The sequence below is a fragment of the Anabrus simplex genome, chromosome 13, assembly GCF_040414725.1.
Source record: "Anabrus simplex isolate iqAnaSimp1 chromosome 13, ASM4041472v1, whole genome shotgun sequence".
Taxonomy (NCBI): domain Eukaryota; kingdom Metazoa; phylum Arthropoda; class Insecta; order Orthoptera; family Tettigoniidae; genus Anabrus; species Anabrus simplex.
This window is the reverse complement of record NC_090277.1, coordinates 79629973-79648458: the sequence shown is the minus strand read 5'-3', so window position 1 is coordinate 79648458 and position 18486 is coordinate 79629973. Positions and strand designations below refer to the sequence as shown.

The following is an 18486-nucleotide window of genomic DNA, read 5'->3' as shown; positions in this document are numbered from 1 at the left end:
ATTTGTTTCTAACCATTGTTTTTATTCTATTGAAGAATACTTAGCTCTTGAAAATTAACTTATGTGGTATCACTTTTGTTTTATTTTTTTAAATCTGTGCCTCTTTACCACATTGTATATTTCTCTTTATTTATCATGGCATGTATATTACTGTTTTATCCTTTGTTACTGTAAATATGATTATTGACGTGTCCCATATCACTGTATGATCAGTTGGACGAAATAAAATACAATACAATACAATACAATACATATTCAGCGGTTTTGTGTAGCTTTGTAAACTCTCTGTGTGGAATGCGAGTGTGTTATTCTTTGGTCACATGGTTAAATGCGAGAATGTGAATGTTACGATTGGTAACGATAAGTGACAGATACGGGTGGTTTTGCCGGAGGAAGACGTGTTGGTGAGGGAATCCCCTCGTTTTTGCATTTTCATTTTAATTATTGTAATGGACGACTGTTCCGTTGTCGCAAGTTTATTAAGGTGAAGTCGGAGAAACGATAGAGCAGTGGATTGGGCATATTGTCCATTGAAACGGCTTGTTTACTTGGCAAGAAGATCCACATGTGCAAGTTTTATTCAGTGTACATAATCGGCAATTAATTGCGGTACGTAGCTGATTTTTGTATGTATCTTTTTTTCTGTAGTACAGTAGGACAGTATGCTCTTGATGAAATATTTTCTTCTTGCATTATTAATGCCGTACGTTGACATTTTAGGTTATAACACTTTTTGAATTTGTATTGTTTTCCTAGGATATCAGTATCGAATGAGGATATCTTGCAGTGTCTAGTGAATCCTTTTAGAGTGGAGTATGTTGGGAGACATCAAATAACTGTCCTGAATTTCTTTCTTACAGTGGATAGGAAATTATAGTCTGTCTTGCATCAGGTTACTTAATATGCTAGATTGTGCTAGACGAGATATCTCGGGGACACACTGCCATTTTCTTTGAGTTTACGTTCCATTTAATGGATTAGCATGAACAGGCACAATTTGGTTCATTTAAGAGGAAGACCACTTATGTTACCGGTACTAAGCTAAGTTATGCATATTGTATTTGATTTTATATTGAGTTTTGTAGGTAGAAATTGATAAGTCTTTTTTAGTTTAGACAAGTTGAAGGAATGTTCTTTTTGTCTGTAAGCTCTCATTTTAAGATTTACTGTAATGTACTGCTGGTTTGTACTTTTATTTCCTTAAAACAAAATCTGACCACTCAGGGTAGGCTTGGTATAATGGAAGACAGTCTATAATGCTTATAATAAGCTAAGCTGGATGAAGTTAGGTCATTGAGTATATTTTCTGTCTTCAAGGTACTTCTAGTCATAGAAAAAGAGTTTTTAATGAAATACATTTGGGGGTCTTGAAAATATGCACATGAAAGTGAGATGGAGCCTGTGCTGCGTATTAATTAAGCTGAATTTGTGTGGTGATTCGTTTTTAAATGAAATTATAGATAATCAGTCCCTTTATTTACTGAGTGAGTTTGCTGTGTGGTTTGAAACAATTACCTGTGAGCTTCTGTTCGGGAGATTTATTGCCAGCCTTGAAGATGGTTTTCCGTTTTCCTATTTTCACCCAAGGAAAATGCAGAGGCTGACGTTCAGTTAAGGCCACAGTCTTTCCTTCCTACTCTAACCCTGTCCTATCCAGTCGTTAGCATAAGACCTGCCGGTCAGTGTCATGGTGCGACATAAAACAAAAAGAAAAGACCTTTTATTCAAAATATAAAATTCAGTCTGTTTTAGAGAAAACTTGTATGGGAGGTGAAGGTTTGTGTAGGAATAGTGAGGTGTTCGTTATTTTACCATCAGAGATATATGGTCAGCTTAGTCGGGACATTTATAAGTTGTAGGAAGTGTGTGTGATGAAACAAAACCTTTAAGTTTGCACTATGTATTTAAAACTTTGTAAATAATATCCAGTGGATGAGAATTGAGAAAGTTGATATAAAATACTTAACCTTCTTAACCCTATCCAGGAAACAAAGCTGCTTCTTACATTATTGTAAGTGTATAGAAACATGTCTTACGTTGATGTGTGCAGTTTCTCTTTAAGTGATCGAGGGGGAATGATTAGAGAGCATTAACTGAAATATAGTTCTTAGAGAAAAACTAAAGGTTTTAGGATTCATGTTCCTTCTCTAGCTTAGTCCTTTTTTTACCATGCTGTGCAGCAATGACAGGTTAGATTTTAATTCTCTAAAACTGAACTTTGGTGATAAAATATTCCAAATGATTTAACAATATAAGGTACAATATTATTGTCCAAATCAAAAACTGATAGAATGTCCATGTCCATAGCCAAGTTGCTGGAGATCAAGATGGGACAAAACACTTCACATTAACTTATTCCTAAAAGATTATTTACACTCTTCTAGAATATACTTTTACTTGGTGATATATCAAGCTCACTTGTCTTGTTAATATTGTTAAAGAGAGATGAGAGACTGATTTGAAAGGCTAGTTAGGTTATTGTGTACTGAATGTGGGTGATGTGGAGAGGATCTTTGAATCTGTTGGAATGGAAAGGGTGCTGTGAGAGAACAAGTAAAAGAGACATTCTGAGTGGAAATATCTATGTAGAAGCCTGAGGAGGACACGTTGGTCTGCTGCTGTCGCCTAGGGTACAGTGGTGACACATTTATCACTCTTAATCCCTGCAGCGTAGACTGATTTTTAAACAAGAGGTTTCTGTTCCTGACAATGGCAGCATAGGAGGAGACTGCTTTCTCTAACTGGTTAATGCTGAATGGGGAGGCCATTGTCAAAATCAGATAGCAGTAGTTTAAGGGAAGCTGAATAATTGTAAGGAAGAAGAGGTGATGATGAGTGGGATCAGAATTTTTCCTTGGAATGGTAAAAAATGCCTTGGAGTTTCATGGGCTTGGCTATGTGTTTTCTATGTAGCTTTTTGAATTGTAACACTTAAGTTTCACTGTTGGGTAACTACATTAGACTAGGAAATATGAAGTCGGTATTGGAGATTTAAATGGGGTAATGGTCAAGTGGCTCCACTTTTCTGGATTGGGTAGTTTCCAAATACTGCACAAGTTTGAGAGGACGTTGCATGTGCACTGTAGAAGAGCTGTATTTGCTGGGTTCCCGATCTCCTTAAATATATTGCAATCATCAGTGAAGAGAATAGGATATTTGCAGTTTCATTAACCCTCAACTGGTATCGTACGATTTTGTAACATTGCTGGTATCATGGTGTCTGTCAGGCTCCAGAAACTTACCATTAAATTACACAATTTTTTCTTACTTTTTAGTTTTTTATTGAGCTTAATCGGTTGGAACGTACGTTTACAAACATGTAACAGCAAAACTTAGGATATAAATTTACAAATACAGGAGAAAATACTAAAATGAAGCGCCGGAAAAGTGGACCTTCCTATTTTTGTTTAAAATCTAGAAACAAAACTTTTAATCCTTACTTTTCTAATATGTCATCCCTTTATAAAGAATGTAGAATTGGAGGAAAGAATCAAAATTACTGGAAATCTCAAAGCATGAATTCACATTTTTATGTTAAAAATCCATGTGTTTCTATATCCTCCCCTCCATCATTATCATCCGCTTCCTGTTCTGAATCCGTCTCATTATCACTTTCTATCTCTTAATCCTGATCAATATCACTGTCATCTAACATTTCATTAATCATTTCTTCTAAACTAATTTCAAAGTTTGATTGATTTGCTTTCAGAACTCAGTGAGAATAACCAGTTCATGTTTCCACATTGTCAGTCCATTCTGATTGTTGAGATGGAGCTGGTCGTGGCTCCATATTGTACGAATTAATTACAAAGCACTGTCAGTAATAACAATATTACATTGAACAGTATTAATCACAGTAAACCCAAAATATTGATTAACAAGACTCACGAATGATAGTCACGTAACTGGTATCATACTTCATAAAAGGAAGGAAAAATTCCACCTAATCAATACATTTATTTTCTTGTAAACTATTACAATCTAGGACCGAATTCGACCCTTCATAGGTCATCCTCAGCTATATCAGAATCACATTTGCATTTCTATCTTATACCTCTGAAAAAAAAAAAAAAAATGTGATTCTGATATAGCTGAGGATGACCTATGAAGGGTCGAAACCGGTCCTAGATTGTAATAGTTTACAAGAAAATAAATGTATTGATTGGGTGGAATTTTTCTTTCCTTTTATGAAGATTGGTAAATGTCAATACGGAAAATGAAATTCATAAATCAAGACTGGTATCATACGCCTGCGAGGAGATGGCGCGGTGAACTTACCCCTCTTTTACCGAAGGTCAAACAGAGCAAAGGGTACACTACCTTTATTGCATGGAGCCAATGCTCCAACTGGAAGGTACACAAAGGAAGAAAAGAATTAGGACCCCAGAATTAGAGGGGATGGCTGCCAGAAAGTTGAGCAGCCATCTCAGACGTATGATACAGTTGAGGGTTAAGTTTAGACCAGGGCTGGCCAAAGCCACCAAGGCCTTTTCTGTGGCCGTCTGGAGATGAAATTATTTTACTATTGTACATTTTTGAGTTTATTTGCTGGTAAAGACAAATGGTTTCAACGAGGTATTCCTTCTACATGTAAGACAGATAGTGTTTGAGTTATAACAAACTGGTTTTGTTCATCATTGTTGCAGAGGGTAGTGAGTACAGGTGGCTCATTGTTAATGTAAGTCCATTGTGGCTAGCAATCAAGGACATCATTAGTGTTCATTCATGCCTTGTCAATACTTTTATCACTTTGTGCCTCCACTCCTTGTCATGATCCTTTTATTGTCAGCAATTGTACATGCACAGTAATGTTGCAAGAATGGTACAAACCTATAGTTCCTTTTCTATGAGTTTCGACTTGACAGTTAACCAGAAGTCAGACATTAGTGCCAAATTGTTACGAGAACAAACAGCTGATTCACAACACGAGCGGAAATGTATATATTCAAATATATGTCCAGAATCAATTATTCTTTGAAGCAACATGCATAACTTGCATAAGATTAACAATAACACATACCGTAACATATTTAGGGTAAGGGTGAAAACCTATAACCTGTTTTTTCAGTCTTTGACCGGATCAGGGATGTAATGAATGAAGCATACGTATATAGGCTATTAGCACGATGGGGTCGCCACTCCCAAAGTGATTTATTAATGACTGGTAGATGCTATGAAATGATAATGGAGAGTGTTGCTGGAATGAAAGATGACAGGGAAAACCAGAGTACCCGGAGAAAAACCTGTCCCGCCTCCGCTTTGTCCAGCACAAATCTCGCACAGAGTGACCGGGATTTGAGCCACGGTATCCAGCCGTGAGAGGCCGACACGCTGCCGTCTTTGCCACGGAGGTTCTAGGATAAGGGTATAAGATAAAAATAGATCAGCGCTCGAACAGATAAAACTCGATATAATGAAATTACCATAATCTATAAGTTTCATTTCCGTATTGATTGTAGCTACAACATAAGATTGATACTGAAGCCTCCACCTTATCAATATATTTATTTACATACTATCATTCACAGTACTGGTTTCGACCCTTCAAGGGTCATCCTCAGCTGAGAATTACAAATATGGTTCTTAAAACATCACAATGGAAAATATTGTACGGTCGTGACAATTATCCAATTCAACAGACCGTCGAAATCGGTACTGTGAATGATAGTATGTAAATAATTGTATTGATAAGGTGGAGGCTTCAGTATCAATCTTGTGTTACAATGAAATTAAATTTCTACTCACCATCTAGTAGAGCACGTGTTGCTGATTGGTTCAATTTCTTCTAAAATCCTACAAAGGGAATACAGCACTCATTTCTGAGTCACTATCGGCAATATCATCGTCTGTCGAGGTTTCACCCTAGCTCGACCGTATCGAGATAACGTTTTCAACATAATCATTTGTGATGCTTTCCCTCTCCAAAGCTTCTCTTATCTCGGATTGTGTCCCAAAACCTTACTGCACTCTTCTGCACTTACACGGCCTACAGCTTCCTAAAGAAGTCTTTCAACTTCCGAGCTGTGAAGACTTGGTTTTTCGCAGCTACATATTCCTTAACTTGGGTCCAATTCAGTTCTATAGCATTAAAATGGCAGTGGTATGGTGGAAGGCGAACTACTATATGCCGATGCCTCCTGGCTGTTTCATTCACCACGTAAACTGGGTACTAGGGCTTATTTTGTTTCACAAGATGCATGAGATTCTGCCTTCCTCATGTCATTGCGAACTAAAATATTGTGCTCCTTCAGCCACTCAATCAACTCGTTGTTTCTAGCCATCATTTTTGGTGCTTTGTCAAGAATGACCGAGTGAACCGACTAAGACCGCAAAAAGATCTTAGCACAATACAATAGACAGCTGATAGTATGTGGTTATAGTAAACAGCAGATGGACAACACTGGTAAGGAGAACTAGAGTCTAACATGGTCTGTTGGAGCGATCAGCTGTTTATTAAAATCACTTAACCTCCGCCAAAAGGCAGTGCTCAGATGTCAAGTCAAAACTCATAAGAACTGAACTATAGTGTACACACTCCAGCATATAAGACAAGTTTGTGAGTTATGAATTCTGGAAATAATGTCATGTCGGCTAATGGACAATGGCGCGTGAAGTGTTTCATCAGGTTATAAAAGTAAATATACTTTTATGGGCAAGCAGATGGGGTCCTGGCATTCATAATGACTTGATTTTATGAGTCAGGTTGCGAGTTTTACAAACAGGAAAAGTCCTCTCAGTTTTAATTACTCTGTTGATGGGGTGAAAGTTCCTTATGGGAATCTCCGAGCATTTCCTATCCCATCGTCGCCATAAAGCTTGGTGCGATGTAAAACATTTTTTGTGTAAATGTTCATAAATTATCGTCAACGTCACAATAAAGAAATCATCATCAGTGTCCCACTCCAGTCGCCCGGGTGTGGTTAACGAGCCTTCTCCATTCCTCTCTGTCTTCCAACTGGTCTCTTTCCCTTTAATTCTTTCCAATTCCCTTCTTGCTACGCGTTCCTTTCCCATTCTTTTTACATGTCCGAACCATCTTAGTCTTGCTTTCTGTATGTTCTGTATTAGTGGTTCTATATTTAGCTCTTCTCTGATTTTAATATTTTGAATTCTATCTCTTGTCTTTTTAACCAATGTTCTCAAAAACTTCATTTCTACTGCTTGGGTCTTACTATCTTGTCTCTTATTAGTTACTAGAGTTTCTAGTCCGTATGTTACAATTGGTATGAAATACTGTTTATATAATGTTAATTTTGTTCTCTTGGGTACATTGTCACTTCATAAAAGCTCTCTGACTTAATGATAAAATGTTGTACATGCAAGCACAGAAATGGTGTCCTGACGTAAACAATCAACACTGCCCCACTCCAGTAATGAAAGTTGGCGAGGGAGTGAAGGGGTAGTGTCGAAGGCCACTCCAGTACCGAGAAAGAGGGGAGAGTGTGAACGGGTAGTGCTAAAGGCAGGGTGTGTGTATTGCTATACATCCACCACTGTGCCCATTTCAATCACAACAGTCTTGTAGCGGCTGTCTACCTGCAGCAATGCGTTAAGCGTGGAGGTGGGGGTATACCATGCTTTGTTTATACCGTGACACCATTTCTGTGCTCGCATGTACCTTTACTTAGTCTGTTATTAATTTCAGGATTGATTTCATTACTTGCATTAATAATGCAACCCAGATATGTAAACTGTTCTACATTCTCTAACCGTTCTCCATCTATGTTCACTTGACTTCTCTTTTCCACAGTGCACGACTACAGTTTTCTTTTTACCAATTACCATTCCAAACTTTCAGATTTTCATTCCAAATGTCCAGTCTCCTTTGTACTTCCTTTTCTCCTTTTCCCCAAATCACCACATCTGCAAACTTCATAACTACTGATACTCTGTTTTACACGTTTTATGATCTCATCCATCAATATAATAAACAATAATGGTGACGGTGCACTTCCTTGCTTGAGACACTTTTTTTTTTTTTTTTTTATAAAATGTTTGTCACAAAGTCCCACTTGTTCACTGCTTTTACTCTCATGATACAACATTTTTATCTTGTTAATTAATGATTTTGGTGCATTCCTTTTCAGTAGGCATTTCCATACATGTTTTCTCTTAATTGTATCATAAGCTTTTTTCCAAATCCAAAAATACGAAGATGATTTCCTTGTTCCTTTCCAGATGTTTTTCCATTATCGTTCGCACTGTAAATATCAAGTCTATTGTTGATCTATTTGGTCTAAAGCCATGTTGTTCTTTTTCTGTGTTTCTGTTATATCCCTCAGTCTTTTGTCTATGATTTTCATTATTATTTTTGCCCATGTGCTAATAGCGTTATACCTCTGTTTCCTTTTTTGAACAATGGTACAGTGCTTCCTTGTTGCCAATCTTCAGGTATCCTTTCATCCTTCCATGTGGTATTGAGGGCTCGGTATAGCCACTGTAGTCGAATGCTTCCTGCTGCCTTAATCATATCAGCATTGAATTTGTCTTTTCCACTTGCTTTACTTTTGGTCATTGCTTTCACTGCCCTTTCAAGTTCCAATCATGTTATCAGGTTCTCTTCTTTTTCTTCATCTAGTATTTCCATTTTCTTATCTCCTTCCTCCGAGCAGTCATCCTCATTATAAAGTTTTTCAAAATATTTTGTCATCACCTTCTGAAGACCTTTTTCGTCATGTACTATGGATCCATCTTCTCTCCCTAATGCCTTGATTTTTTTCGTGATTTATTCTTCTCGATTTTATTACTCTCTATAATAGTTTCTGATTTCCTCGACTCTTGCTCAATTTTGTTGGTAAACTCTCCCAAACATTTCTTCTTTTCTTCCTTGATACTCCTCTTTACTTGTAGTTTCAATCTATTGTATTCCACATGTAACCTTTCTATCTTATTCTCATCCCTATGATAAGTTTTTTGCTTTTCCTTATCCATTTCTTTCTTCACCTTGTTCTTTTCTTTTTTTATTTTGTCTGGCCACCACCGTGTCTCCTTTCCCTTAAACTTTGCTTTTGTTTTCCTGCATACCTCAGTTGCTGATACTACAGATGTCTGTCTTAAATTTGTCCTACTCTTCTTCTCCACTTCGTGTTTCCGTGCTAGGCAACTTCCTTTTTATCCAATCTTGGAATGCCGTTCTTTTATCCTCCTCCTCCAATTCCTAAATCCTGATCTTTGGATTCTTCTTCAGTGCTATTTTTACTTCTTTTAATTCCACAGTTAATAATGTATGATCACCTTCCATACTTTCACTGGGGATTATCTTCGTATTCTTGACATATCTTCCCCATTCTCGGTCTCTTGTTATAAAATCGAGTGTTCCATACTGTCCATCCCAATAAAGAAATCTACAAAGAAAACACTTCATGGTACATAATTAACAGGAAATATAATCCGAAAAGTAAACATTCAAAATACTACTCGGTCAGCGCGTGGTGCAATTTCAAATCACGATACGTTTTCTGATCTATTTATAACAAATGCTACGGAGCAGCATGGGTTCCTCTCGTTATAACTTAAAATTATTCCTTCTCAAGATTGATATGAAGCTTTATAATGATTTTGATTGGGGTCATGATCAAGTGTGTTGATTTGGTGTTAATTTACCTGTAATTTTTATATTTCAGGAACAATGGCAAGTGTTGAACAGGAGTACCCTCGGTTGAGTAGATTCCTTCGGGCGTTCTCTGGTTTAGATCGCCCGAAAAGCATTAAGCGGCAAAGAAGCACATTGGAACAGTATAGGAAATGGCGAGCAGAACAACTGAAAAAGTAAGTTTCTTCCTAGGATTATATTCTTAAACCTTCAGGGATCGTGCATGGTCTTTTTGATCAAGCTCACAAAGCTGTCAACTACTATGTCTTCGTGTTTCCTCTCTGGCTTTGTCAGTGCCTCCCAGTGAACTTGTCTCTGTAGCAACAATTGTTGGAAGTTGACCATGAATTGTTTACATTTGGTAGAAGAGTTTAAAGTACTTTGGAGAATATGTAACGGGAAAGGACAGGAGCAGTGAGAAGGTAAAAGAGAGTGTGAAAAAATAACGACCTAACTTGTGACCAGAGCAAAAAAAAGAAATATTAATAGATGCAAAGCTCAGACTTTACAAGGCAACAGCGAGGCCGAGGCGATGGTATTAGGAAGGCATGGGGCAGAGTAATTGGAGAAAGGAGAAAGAAAAATCCTGAGAAATATTCTGGTACCAAAAAGAGGTGAAAGATGGGAACGAAGATCAAGGGACGAACTGTCCTGAAACATAAGGACGATCTCGGAAGAAATAAGACATAAATGAGCAAGATTTGCTGGACATGTGATCAGGATGGACATGGAAAAGAGTATGAGACAATGGATAGGACGAGAGGAAAGACTGGAACCAAGTGGGGTGTCGAACTCTGGAGGACAGGACTGGACTGAGACGGGGGCCAAGGTGAAAGGGATGGAGAGCTGGAGAAATATACACCAACCAGTATGCTGGAGCTCAATGACAGAGGAAGGTACAGCAATATGATAGAGAAGTGCATGCTAATAGTATAGGGTCTTCCATCATTGGTCATCAGCTTAGGTGGATGGCACATGTCCGCCGGAAGGATGTTACGAGACTTCCACGTCAGATTCTGTTTGGTGAACTCTCTTCTGGCACCAGATCTCATGAGGTCCAAAGAGGCGCTATAAGGAGCAGTTTAAGCATACTATGAAGCTGACAGGTCTGAATCCACAAACCTGGAAATTTCGTGCTGAGGACTGTTGAACCTGGCAACTGATCATCTTGGGAGCTGTCAAGATGTTTGAAGAGAAACGGCGCAGTTACGAAGAGGCCAAGCGACGAGCACGGAAAATCAGGGCCGCTCAACCATGTCCTCCAATTATGTGTGGTCGTCTGTTCTGCACTAGGATTGGACTGTTTAGTCACCGTAAACGCATCCACGGACAGCCTTGATTTCAGAGTGAAGTTTTTTTTTTCCAATTTGTTTTACGTCGCACAGACACAGATAGGTCGTATGACGATGAGATAGGAAAGGCTTAGGAGTAGGAAGGAAGCGACCGTGGCCTTAATTATGTACAGCCCCAGCATTTGCCTGGTGTGAAAATGGGAAGCCACGGAAAACCATCTTCAGGGCTGCCACAGTGGGGCTCGAACCCACTATCTCCCGGATGCAAGCTCACAGCTGCACGCCCCTAACAGCACGGCCAACTCGCCTGGTCGGAGTGAAGTGACACGGAAGAAGATTATACTCGGAAATGAGTTAAAGCCAGCGATAACAAGAGAAGCGCCGGTGGGGGAGACGAGAGAAGGATACTGAAAATATCAGCTGAAGAATGGGAGAAAAGAGAGAGGGATGAGGAAGAGGTTCTGGGAGGAGTAGGAGGAGAAGGAGAGGATGAAGAAGAAAACCCAAACCATGACAAAGCTACCCGTGGTCCTGCAGAGGCTGTAACAAAAGGGACAATTTTTTTGGTTTTTCAACTTGATCGTTTTCGACTGTTCGGGCCTTACCACAAGATATGAGTCTCATGATTTCTGTATTAAAAGCCAACAAATGTTGATTCCGCATAGTCCTAAGCAACCTATTTGTGGCGGCGAAGCAGGAGGAGGAGAAGAAGAAGAAAGCACTAAAAAAAACCACAACATTAAAAGTTTTGTGTAAATCAGTTTTGAAATATATCGTACAGTACCCTTAGAAACATAATCTAATTTATAATGAAGTTCTTCACTCAGCTGAAAATAATTTTGAATAAACCAATTTAATTAAGTTGTTTATTTTTTCAGGTATGTTTTCTTTTTCAGATAATTTATACATTCATTTTATTCTTAATTATTTTCAGTAGAATGAAGAACCTAACAGTTTTAAATTAACAGAGTTGAAACTGAAAAGAAATTGCTTCAGGTATCGCCAAAAAAAAACCCCCACCACATATACGAACATATAAAAGCACTCGTTCTTCATGTCTTGATGTAAGAAGTGACTTAACAATTATGGTCAGTGGATACAGATATCAATTTATAAGATACATCAAAAATAATCTTCATGAAGAAAAATGGTTGGTAGCGTGGTGTATTGTGTGTAAAAGAAGAGGAGTATATTAACACAAACAGCCAATCCCTGAAACAGAGAATTAAGCATTCCCAGTTGAAATCCTCGACACAACCGAAAATCGAACCAGGGGCTCTCTACGCCAACTATTCAGCCAAGGAGCTGTCGTAATATAAATGTGAAATTAAAATTGCATTTCCATCAAAGCTAATAGTAGATAAAAATATTTTAAGTATAATAAAATTGATACGGTATATCCATAAGCTTAACAGAAAACTCAAAATCTTGCGTTCAGAAGGTAGTGTGTTAACCCAACTGTTAGAGGGTTTTTCGTGTTTCGCATTTTCACACTGGGCAAATGCTGGGGTTGTAGGCCCTACCTTAAGGGCATGGCTTCTTCCTTCCTACTCCTAGTCCTTACCTATCCCATCATCACCATAAGACATATCTCTGTCGGTGCAACATAAAGCCAGTTGTAAAAAATCAAAATTAAGTTCATATAAAATCAGAAAGTAAAAAGTTACCTGGGTTATTTTCACGAATCAGTGACAGTATTGAAGGAAATCACAAAACAAACCTGAACATAGTTCTGTTATTACAAGATAGAATCATTCCGTTGACGGTTTTCACTTATCAAAGGAAATTTAATGTGTCCTATTCAGTACATACACACCTCCATAATTAGATGGAGTGATAATAGTCATACATGTTTCAACTCATTTAAGCTGTCTTCATTGGAAAAAGGTTGAAGTTTTTTACATAACTGATGCTAAATAAATGTGTTAAAACATAAAGAAGAAAAGAATGAAAACAAATAAGAACATGACTGAATTAAAACAATAAGTGATTATGGCGAGGTTGTGGACCTCTTAGTTTAAAAACTTGCAGTGTGTTACATTTAAAAACGAGGACAAATTCACTGTGCTAAAATTTAAAATGAACATCTGTCTTCATTGAGTCACCATCACAAATCGTTGAGAGGGCAGCGAAAACTTGAGAAACTATGTTTGAGAAAAAATAAGGCAAACACAGCAGATAGACACGCTCGGTGAGAATGGGACCGCTAAATTTGAGGAGGTCAGGCTGCTCGTGAGGACAACTATTTAATAACTTTGAACTTCATTGGTGGTTTCCACTGTGTGTCGCATACATTTTCCCTGGCTCTTGTTTTCTTATCAAACCTAGTTTCTCAAGTTTTCGCTGCCCTTTCAACTATTTGTGATGTTGACTCAACGAAGACAGACTGTCATTTTAAATTTTAGCACAGTGAATTCGTCCTTGTTTTTAATTGTAACACAGTGCAGTCCTCGTTTTTAATTGTAACACGGTGCACGTTTTTAGACTAACAGATCCACAACCTTGCCATAATCACTTATTGTTTTTTCATTCTTTTCTTCTTTATGTTTTCACACTTTTTTTAGCATCAATTATGTAAAAAACTTCAGACTTTTTTCCCTGAAGGTGGCTCAAACGAGTTGAAACATGTATGACTATTGTTACTCCATCTAATGATGGAGATGTGTTTGTATTGAATAGGACACATTAAATTTCCTTTGTAATGTGAAAAAATTGTTCTGTTATTCATGCTCGTACAATATTAAATTATATTTACTGAAATGTCTTTCAACATCTGCAATCTTGTTAGGATCTCAGAAACATTGAAGAGCTGCTTGGACAAAGTGTGTGTGTTTGAGCTTAACAGCCGACAGCATTTGGAAGCAGTCCAATGTTATACATACTCCGTGGTTTAAGTTTCCATAAGGAGAAAACAAATCATAAATGAGGTTTTTATTTTGGAAAAAAAAAAAAAATCATCAGTTTCACAGTTGTATCTCATTTTAGTATGATTTTTGCATTTTCAAATTGTTGAAAAGTGGTTCGCAGGTTGAGAAAAGTGAAAATACAAAATTACAAGCCTTCATAAACATTTTGTGTAATATTGCTGTTGTGAATTGTTGTACTGGATGCTTGCTAAGGTCAATCTGTGACCTATTATCTTCTTTTATCATTTTAGTGGTTTGTCCTGGTCAGATGTCTGCGAATTTCTGGAAAATGAAGTCGGCCCGAAGTCTGTTGTGATGAAAGAACTGCGGCATCTACGCTCTATAGCTGTTGAAATGTGTGGTAAGTCTTCTCAAATAATAAGTATTGATGTGAACTGTATAACCAGCAGAAATGATATACTGATACTTTGCAGTACATGGAACTTTTGGTTCTTGGACTGTTTTGCTTTTGCTGCCACAAAAATGCACAATTTGTGTTTATGGTCTCCGTCCACTCTTTGATGATTTATTAATGATTCCTTTAAATGTTTAACTCTCTAGGTCTCGGCCTATGTTCAGGGGTTTGCTCGAAGCAGCTCAAACTAATTTTTGTGATATTGCAACCAAATTACAAAAAGAAATCTTACACGTAAACAGTTTGAAACATATTAAAATAAAATAAATCGCACTAATATAGGAAATTATGAGCATTTCTGAAATGATAATACCTTGGATGTATTATCATTGGTAAAGCCGAAAAAATTATTGGACTTCGAAAATAATTTTTGAAAAATAATTGTTTTCAATGACAGGAAGATTAGACATTATTGCGTCTTTCTTCTTTACTCTTAAACCTGAAAGGAAGAACGTTTAATTCTCAGTAATTTGATATCAATATGATGTGTGTGCTGCAATTCACTCATGAAGTATGGCAAGAGTTATTTCACCGTACACGTAACTGGCATCGATGTCAGCTTCTTCACGGTTCGATGCATGGTGCGCGGCAGTGACAGTGACAGTGCAAAAATCTTCAGGGGTAAAATCGTCACTTCCCACATAACTGGAATCGCTTTTGACAAAACAAAAAAGTCGCTATTAGTGTATAAATCATCTGGAAATTCAAGAATATCGGACTCATTTGGCCTTGAACATGGCCCTGCCATTAAGATAAAAAGATGATGCAAGCACGTGCAACAACCGAGTAATAAGATGTATAATTATAGTTTGGGATGTACAGCGAACATACAATTTACCAAAGAAACGAAGTAAACTCTAAACTAAACTGATAGCAACGTCAAATTGTTGTATTCATAAGCCAACCAGAAACAGAACCATGCAGTAACAACTTCGAACAACCACAACGTTAACATTCACGGTCAACAGTTTCATTTGTCGAAAATAAAATTATTTCGTAGGGCTGGTGGTTATATCTGTTGGGTAAAATGCAAATTCAATGCTTTAGGTTACTGTCACGGTCATCTGTTACCATTTAACAGCCACACAAATGACCAAATTCCCTAAATAGGACAGAGCCAATGTATCGGCGCCGTGAGCGTTCTTACCATAACCTGCGCGCTGAGTGCAAGAGGGTTAAGCCATTATAAGTGGTATTACACATTTAAAATATGATAGCACTTGGCTACGCCAAGAACTAAACTGCTTGGTTACATCCATTACTATGTCACCTGGTACAGTTAGTCAGTGGTTCCTTTTGCTCTAACAATTACTAGCTCCTGAACAATCGGTATTCACATTACGGACAATCTGAAATGGAATAAACACTTGGAGGAAGTTATGAGTAAGGCATACAGAGCGCTAGGTTTTGTCCGTATATGTCTCTCGGGAGGAAGAAGTGAAGCTCTACGAATGGCTTATATTTCCCTGGTGTGGCCCATACGACTATATGGCCTTCCTTCCTGGCATCCAGCGACGAGCAGAATGTTCATTTAACCAACACCTCCCTTTAAACACAGCCAGGTCATTGCCACCAGTGAACTCGTTTTGTACACAAATAGACGTAGCCTTCCTTAAGAAATCCGACAGACAACACGCACCTCTCCCCTTTCCACCACTTGCTGCTTAATTACTGCTCTGTTAAGAGAGGCCCTCCCTTCAGTAGAACAACCTCATATTTAAATGGGTTTTACGCAAGGTCTGCTCGTACCTGGAACCTTCTACCATCAGAGGTAAAGCTGCTTCCTCTCCCTCACTTCTGCGCAGTAAAGAAAGTGTATGTGTAAATAGGAACCCATATGTGATGTATATAACTTGTATAAATTAGAATTGCAAGAAAGATGGGTGCAAGTACAGTTGAAGGTGAGTGAATGTGTATGCGTGTGCATGTGGGAGTGGTTGTGAATGAGTGTGTAGACAGGGGTATGAGTGAGGGTATAAATGACTGGGTCTTCTTACTCTAATATGTATGGAATAAATCAAGATAATTATTATTCTAAGAGTATGGTGTTTGGAGTGTAAATATGTAAATTTAAAATTGTCTACATATATGTAAAAATTCAATAGTTTATGTACACAGACATGTGGAGATGGAGGCAGTTCCGTGTGTGTGAGGCTTGCCCTTTCTCTGTCTACCACCCCTAACTTGTACATGTCCAATTTAAGGGAAATAAATATTAATAATAATAACACACATCTGTTCTGAGTTTGCCCTGTTTTTACATTTGTAGGTCACAAATTCTTGTTTAAAATTCATTTTGTAATTAATATGAGATTTGTGTAATCTGGGAAAGCCTGACATTGGCAGAATGGTTTGGAATTAACAATGAGCTAAAACAAGTGTGTGTTGTCACCTTTACTATTCATGATGGTGATGGATTACATCGTAAAGGCAGCAAGGCAAAATTATAGAGGGGAAAGAATGAAAGTAATGAGATGTTTGCTGGTGATGTGATCTGGGGAAAAGATGAGGAGGTATAACAACAGCTGAATGTACTGAATATAAGAGGATTGGGGATCATCGTGGAGAAGAGTAAGACAGTGGTGATTAGTAGAGGAGGTAAAGAAGGAAAATAAGCTATCAGAATTAGAGACGAGGAACTGGAAATAGTAGAAATAGTAGAAGGCTAAACAAGCAATGTACAACGGATATTACTTTGAAATGAAATTCCTGAGAATATGGTAAGAAGACAAGGAGGGATAGAGTGAGAAATGAAAACGTACAAAAAGAGCTAGATGTGTAAAAACAAAAGGATAAACTGGAACAGAACTAATCGAGGCGGTTTGGGCATGTCTAGCGGATGAAAAAAGAAAGAATGCCAGGACGAGCACTGGATAGACAGATGATGGGCAATAGGGGAAGACTAAGATTGCGATGGGTAGAATCTATGAAGAACAGGGTACGACAACGGAACCTGGACTGGAACGCAGTGTTTCATGAGGAATAACAGACAGGACGAAGTGCAGAGCAACCATGTTTGTTCCCATCCAGTGCCAGCTGGAATAAGGGGAAATGCTGATGTTGACTTGTGTAATGACTGTACTCAGTCTTGTGATGTGCCTCCTGCTACTTTTGTAGTAGTTTCTTAGAACTCTTGGACTCGATTATAAGACTTGTGAAAGAGGGAAACCAAAATTATATGGATAGCATTTATAGCTCTCAATGAAATACCATATAATTTCAAGTACCACCCGCACTGTTTTTTTCGAAAATATCGCTTCCAAAATGGGTGCGGGTCTTATTTAAAATTTTGGGGAATTTATCTTTCCAAATGCACGTAAATCGGGCATCACCGCCGGCGCAGCTTAGCATCAATGCTCTCTCTGCTGTCAGTATACGCTACTTCCGCCTTGGCGTCAGTCTCACACACATTCTCAGAGTATTAACATGAATTCTACAAAGCATTTGCAATCTTTTACTGTGAGTGAGAAACTGAAAGAGCGGGAAGCTGAAATTATTGGAAATTGTGCCGCCGGTAGGAAATACGATATTGACGAGTCGTGGAGAAAGAAGAAAAATGTGCTATTAACATGTAGTGGTCATCGTAGAGCTTTTCGTGGACTGAGTGTACAGTTTCCAGAAATTGAAAAAAAAACTTTATAAATATGTGATAGAAAGGCGGGAATTGGGATAGGGTGTGTCAACCGAAATGTGTCAGCTAAAGGCATTAGAGATTGCAAAGGAACTTTCAACGGTAGGGTTTAAGGCAAGCCGAGGATGGGTTTGTAATTTTTTAACAGAAATGGGCTGAGCGCACGAAGGCGTACCTCAATTTCACAGCGTCTTCCTGGTGCCTATGATGAGAAGTTGTCATTTCAGCGTCATATAATTCGGTTGCGGAAGGAAAATGCATATTTGCTTTCCCGAATTGACAGTGCAGATCAGACGCCAGTCTACTTTGAAATGCCAGTGGACAGGACTGTGAATGTTAAGGGTGCGAAAAGTGTTACCATTAGAACAGGTGGTAATGAAAAACAACTGTGTACGGTAATGTGTGTGTTCTCGCCGACGGAACCAAATTGCCGCCGTACATTGTTCTCAAGCGAAAGACGCTTCCTAAAAATCTACCCGCAGGTGGTATTGTAAGATCTCGGAACTCTGGCTGGATAGACTGTTCACTTGTGGAAGACTGGGTAAAGTGTGTCTGGCAGCCCTGTTGCATTATTGGGACAAAAGAGCTTGCTTGTTCTCGACAGTTACCGCGACTGCACAACAGACACTGTGAAGAAACATGTCAAGGAT

General features: G+C 38.2%; 1 protein-coding gene across 1 annotated transcript in view; it reads left to right on the top strand.

Moving 5' to 3' along the window:
- Positions 1–397: 397 nt before the first annotated feature.
- Positions 398–18486, top strand: part of obe (obelus) — a 191283-nt gene continuing 173194 nt past the window's right edge. The window contains exons 1-3 of the mRNA XM_068230014.1: positions 398–609; positions 9624–9768; positions 14042–14151. Of these exons, the coding sequence (XP_068086115.1) occupies positions 9629–9768; positions 14042–14151 (250 nt within the window). The 5' untranslated portion in view covers positions 398–609; positions 9624–9628. The remainder of the gene's footprint in view (positions 610–9623; positions 9769–14041; positions 14152–18486) is intronic.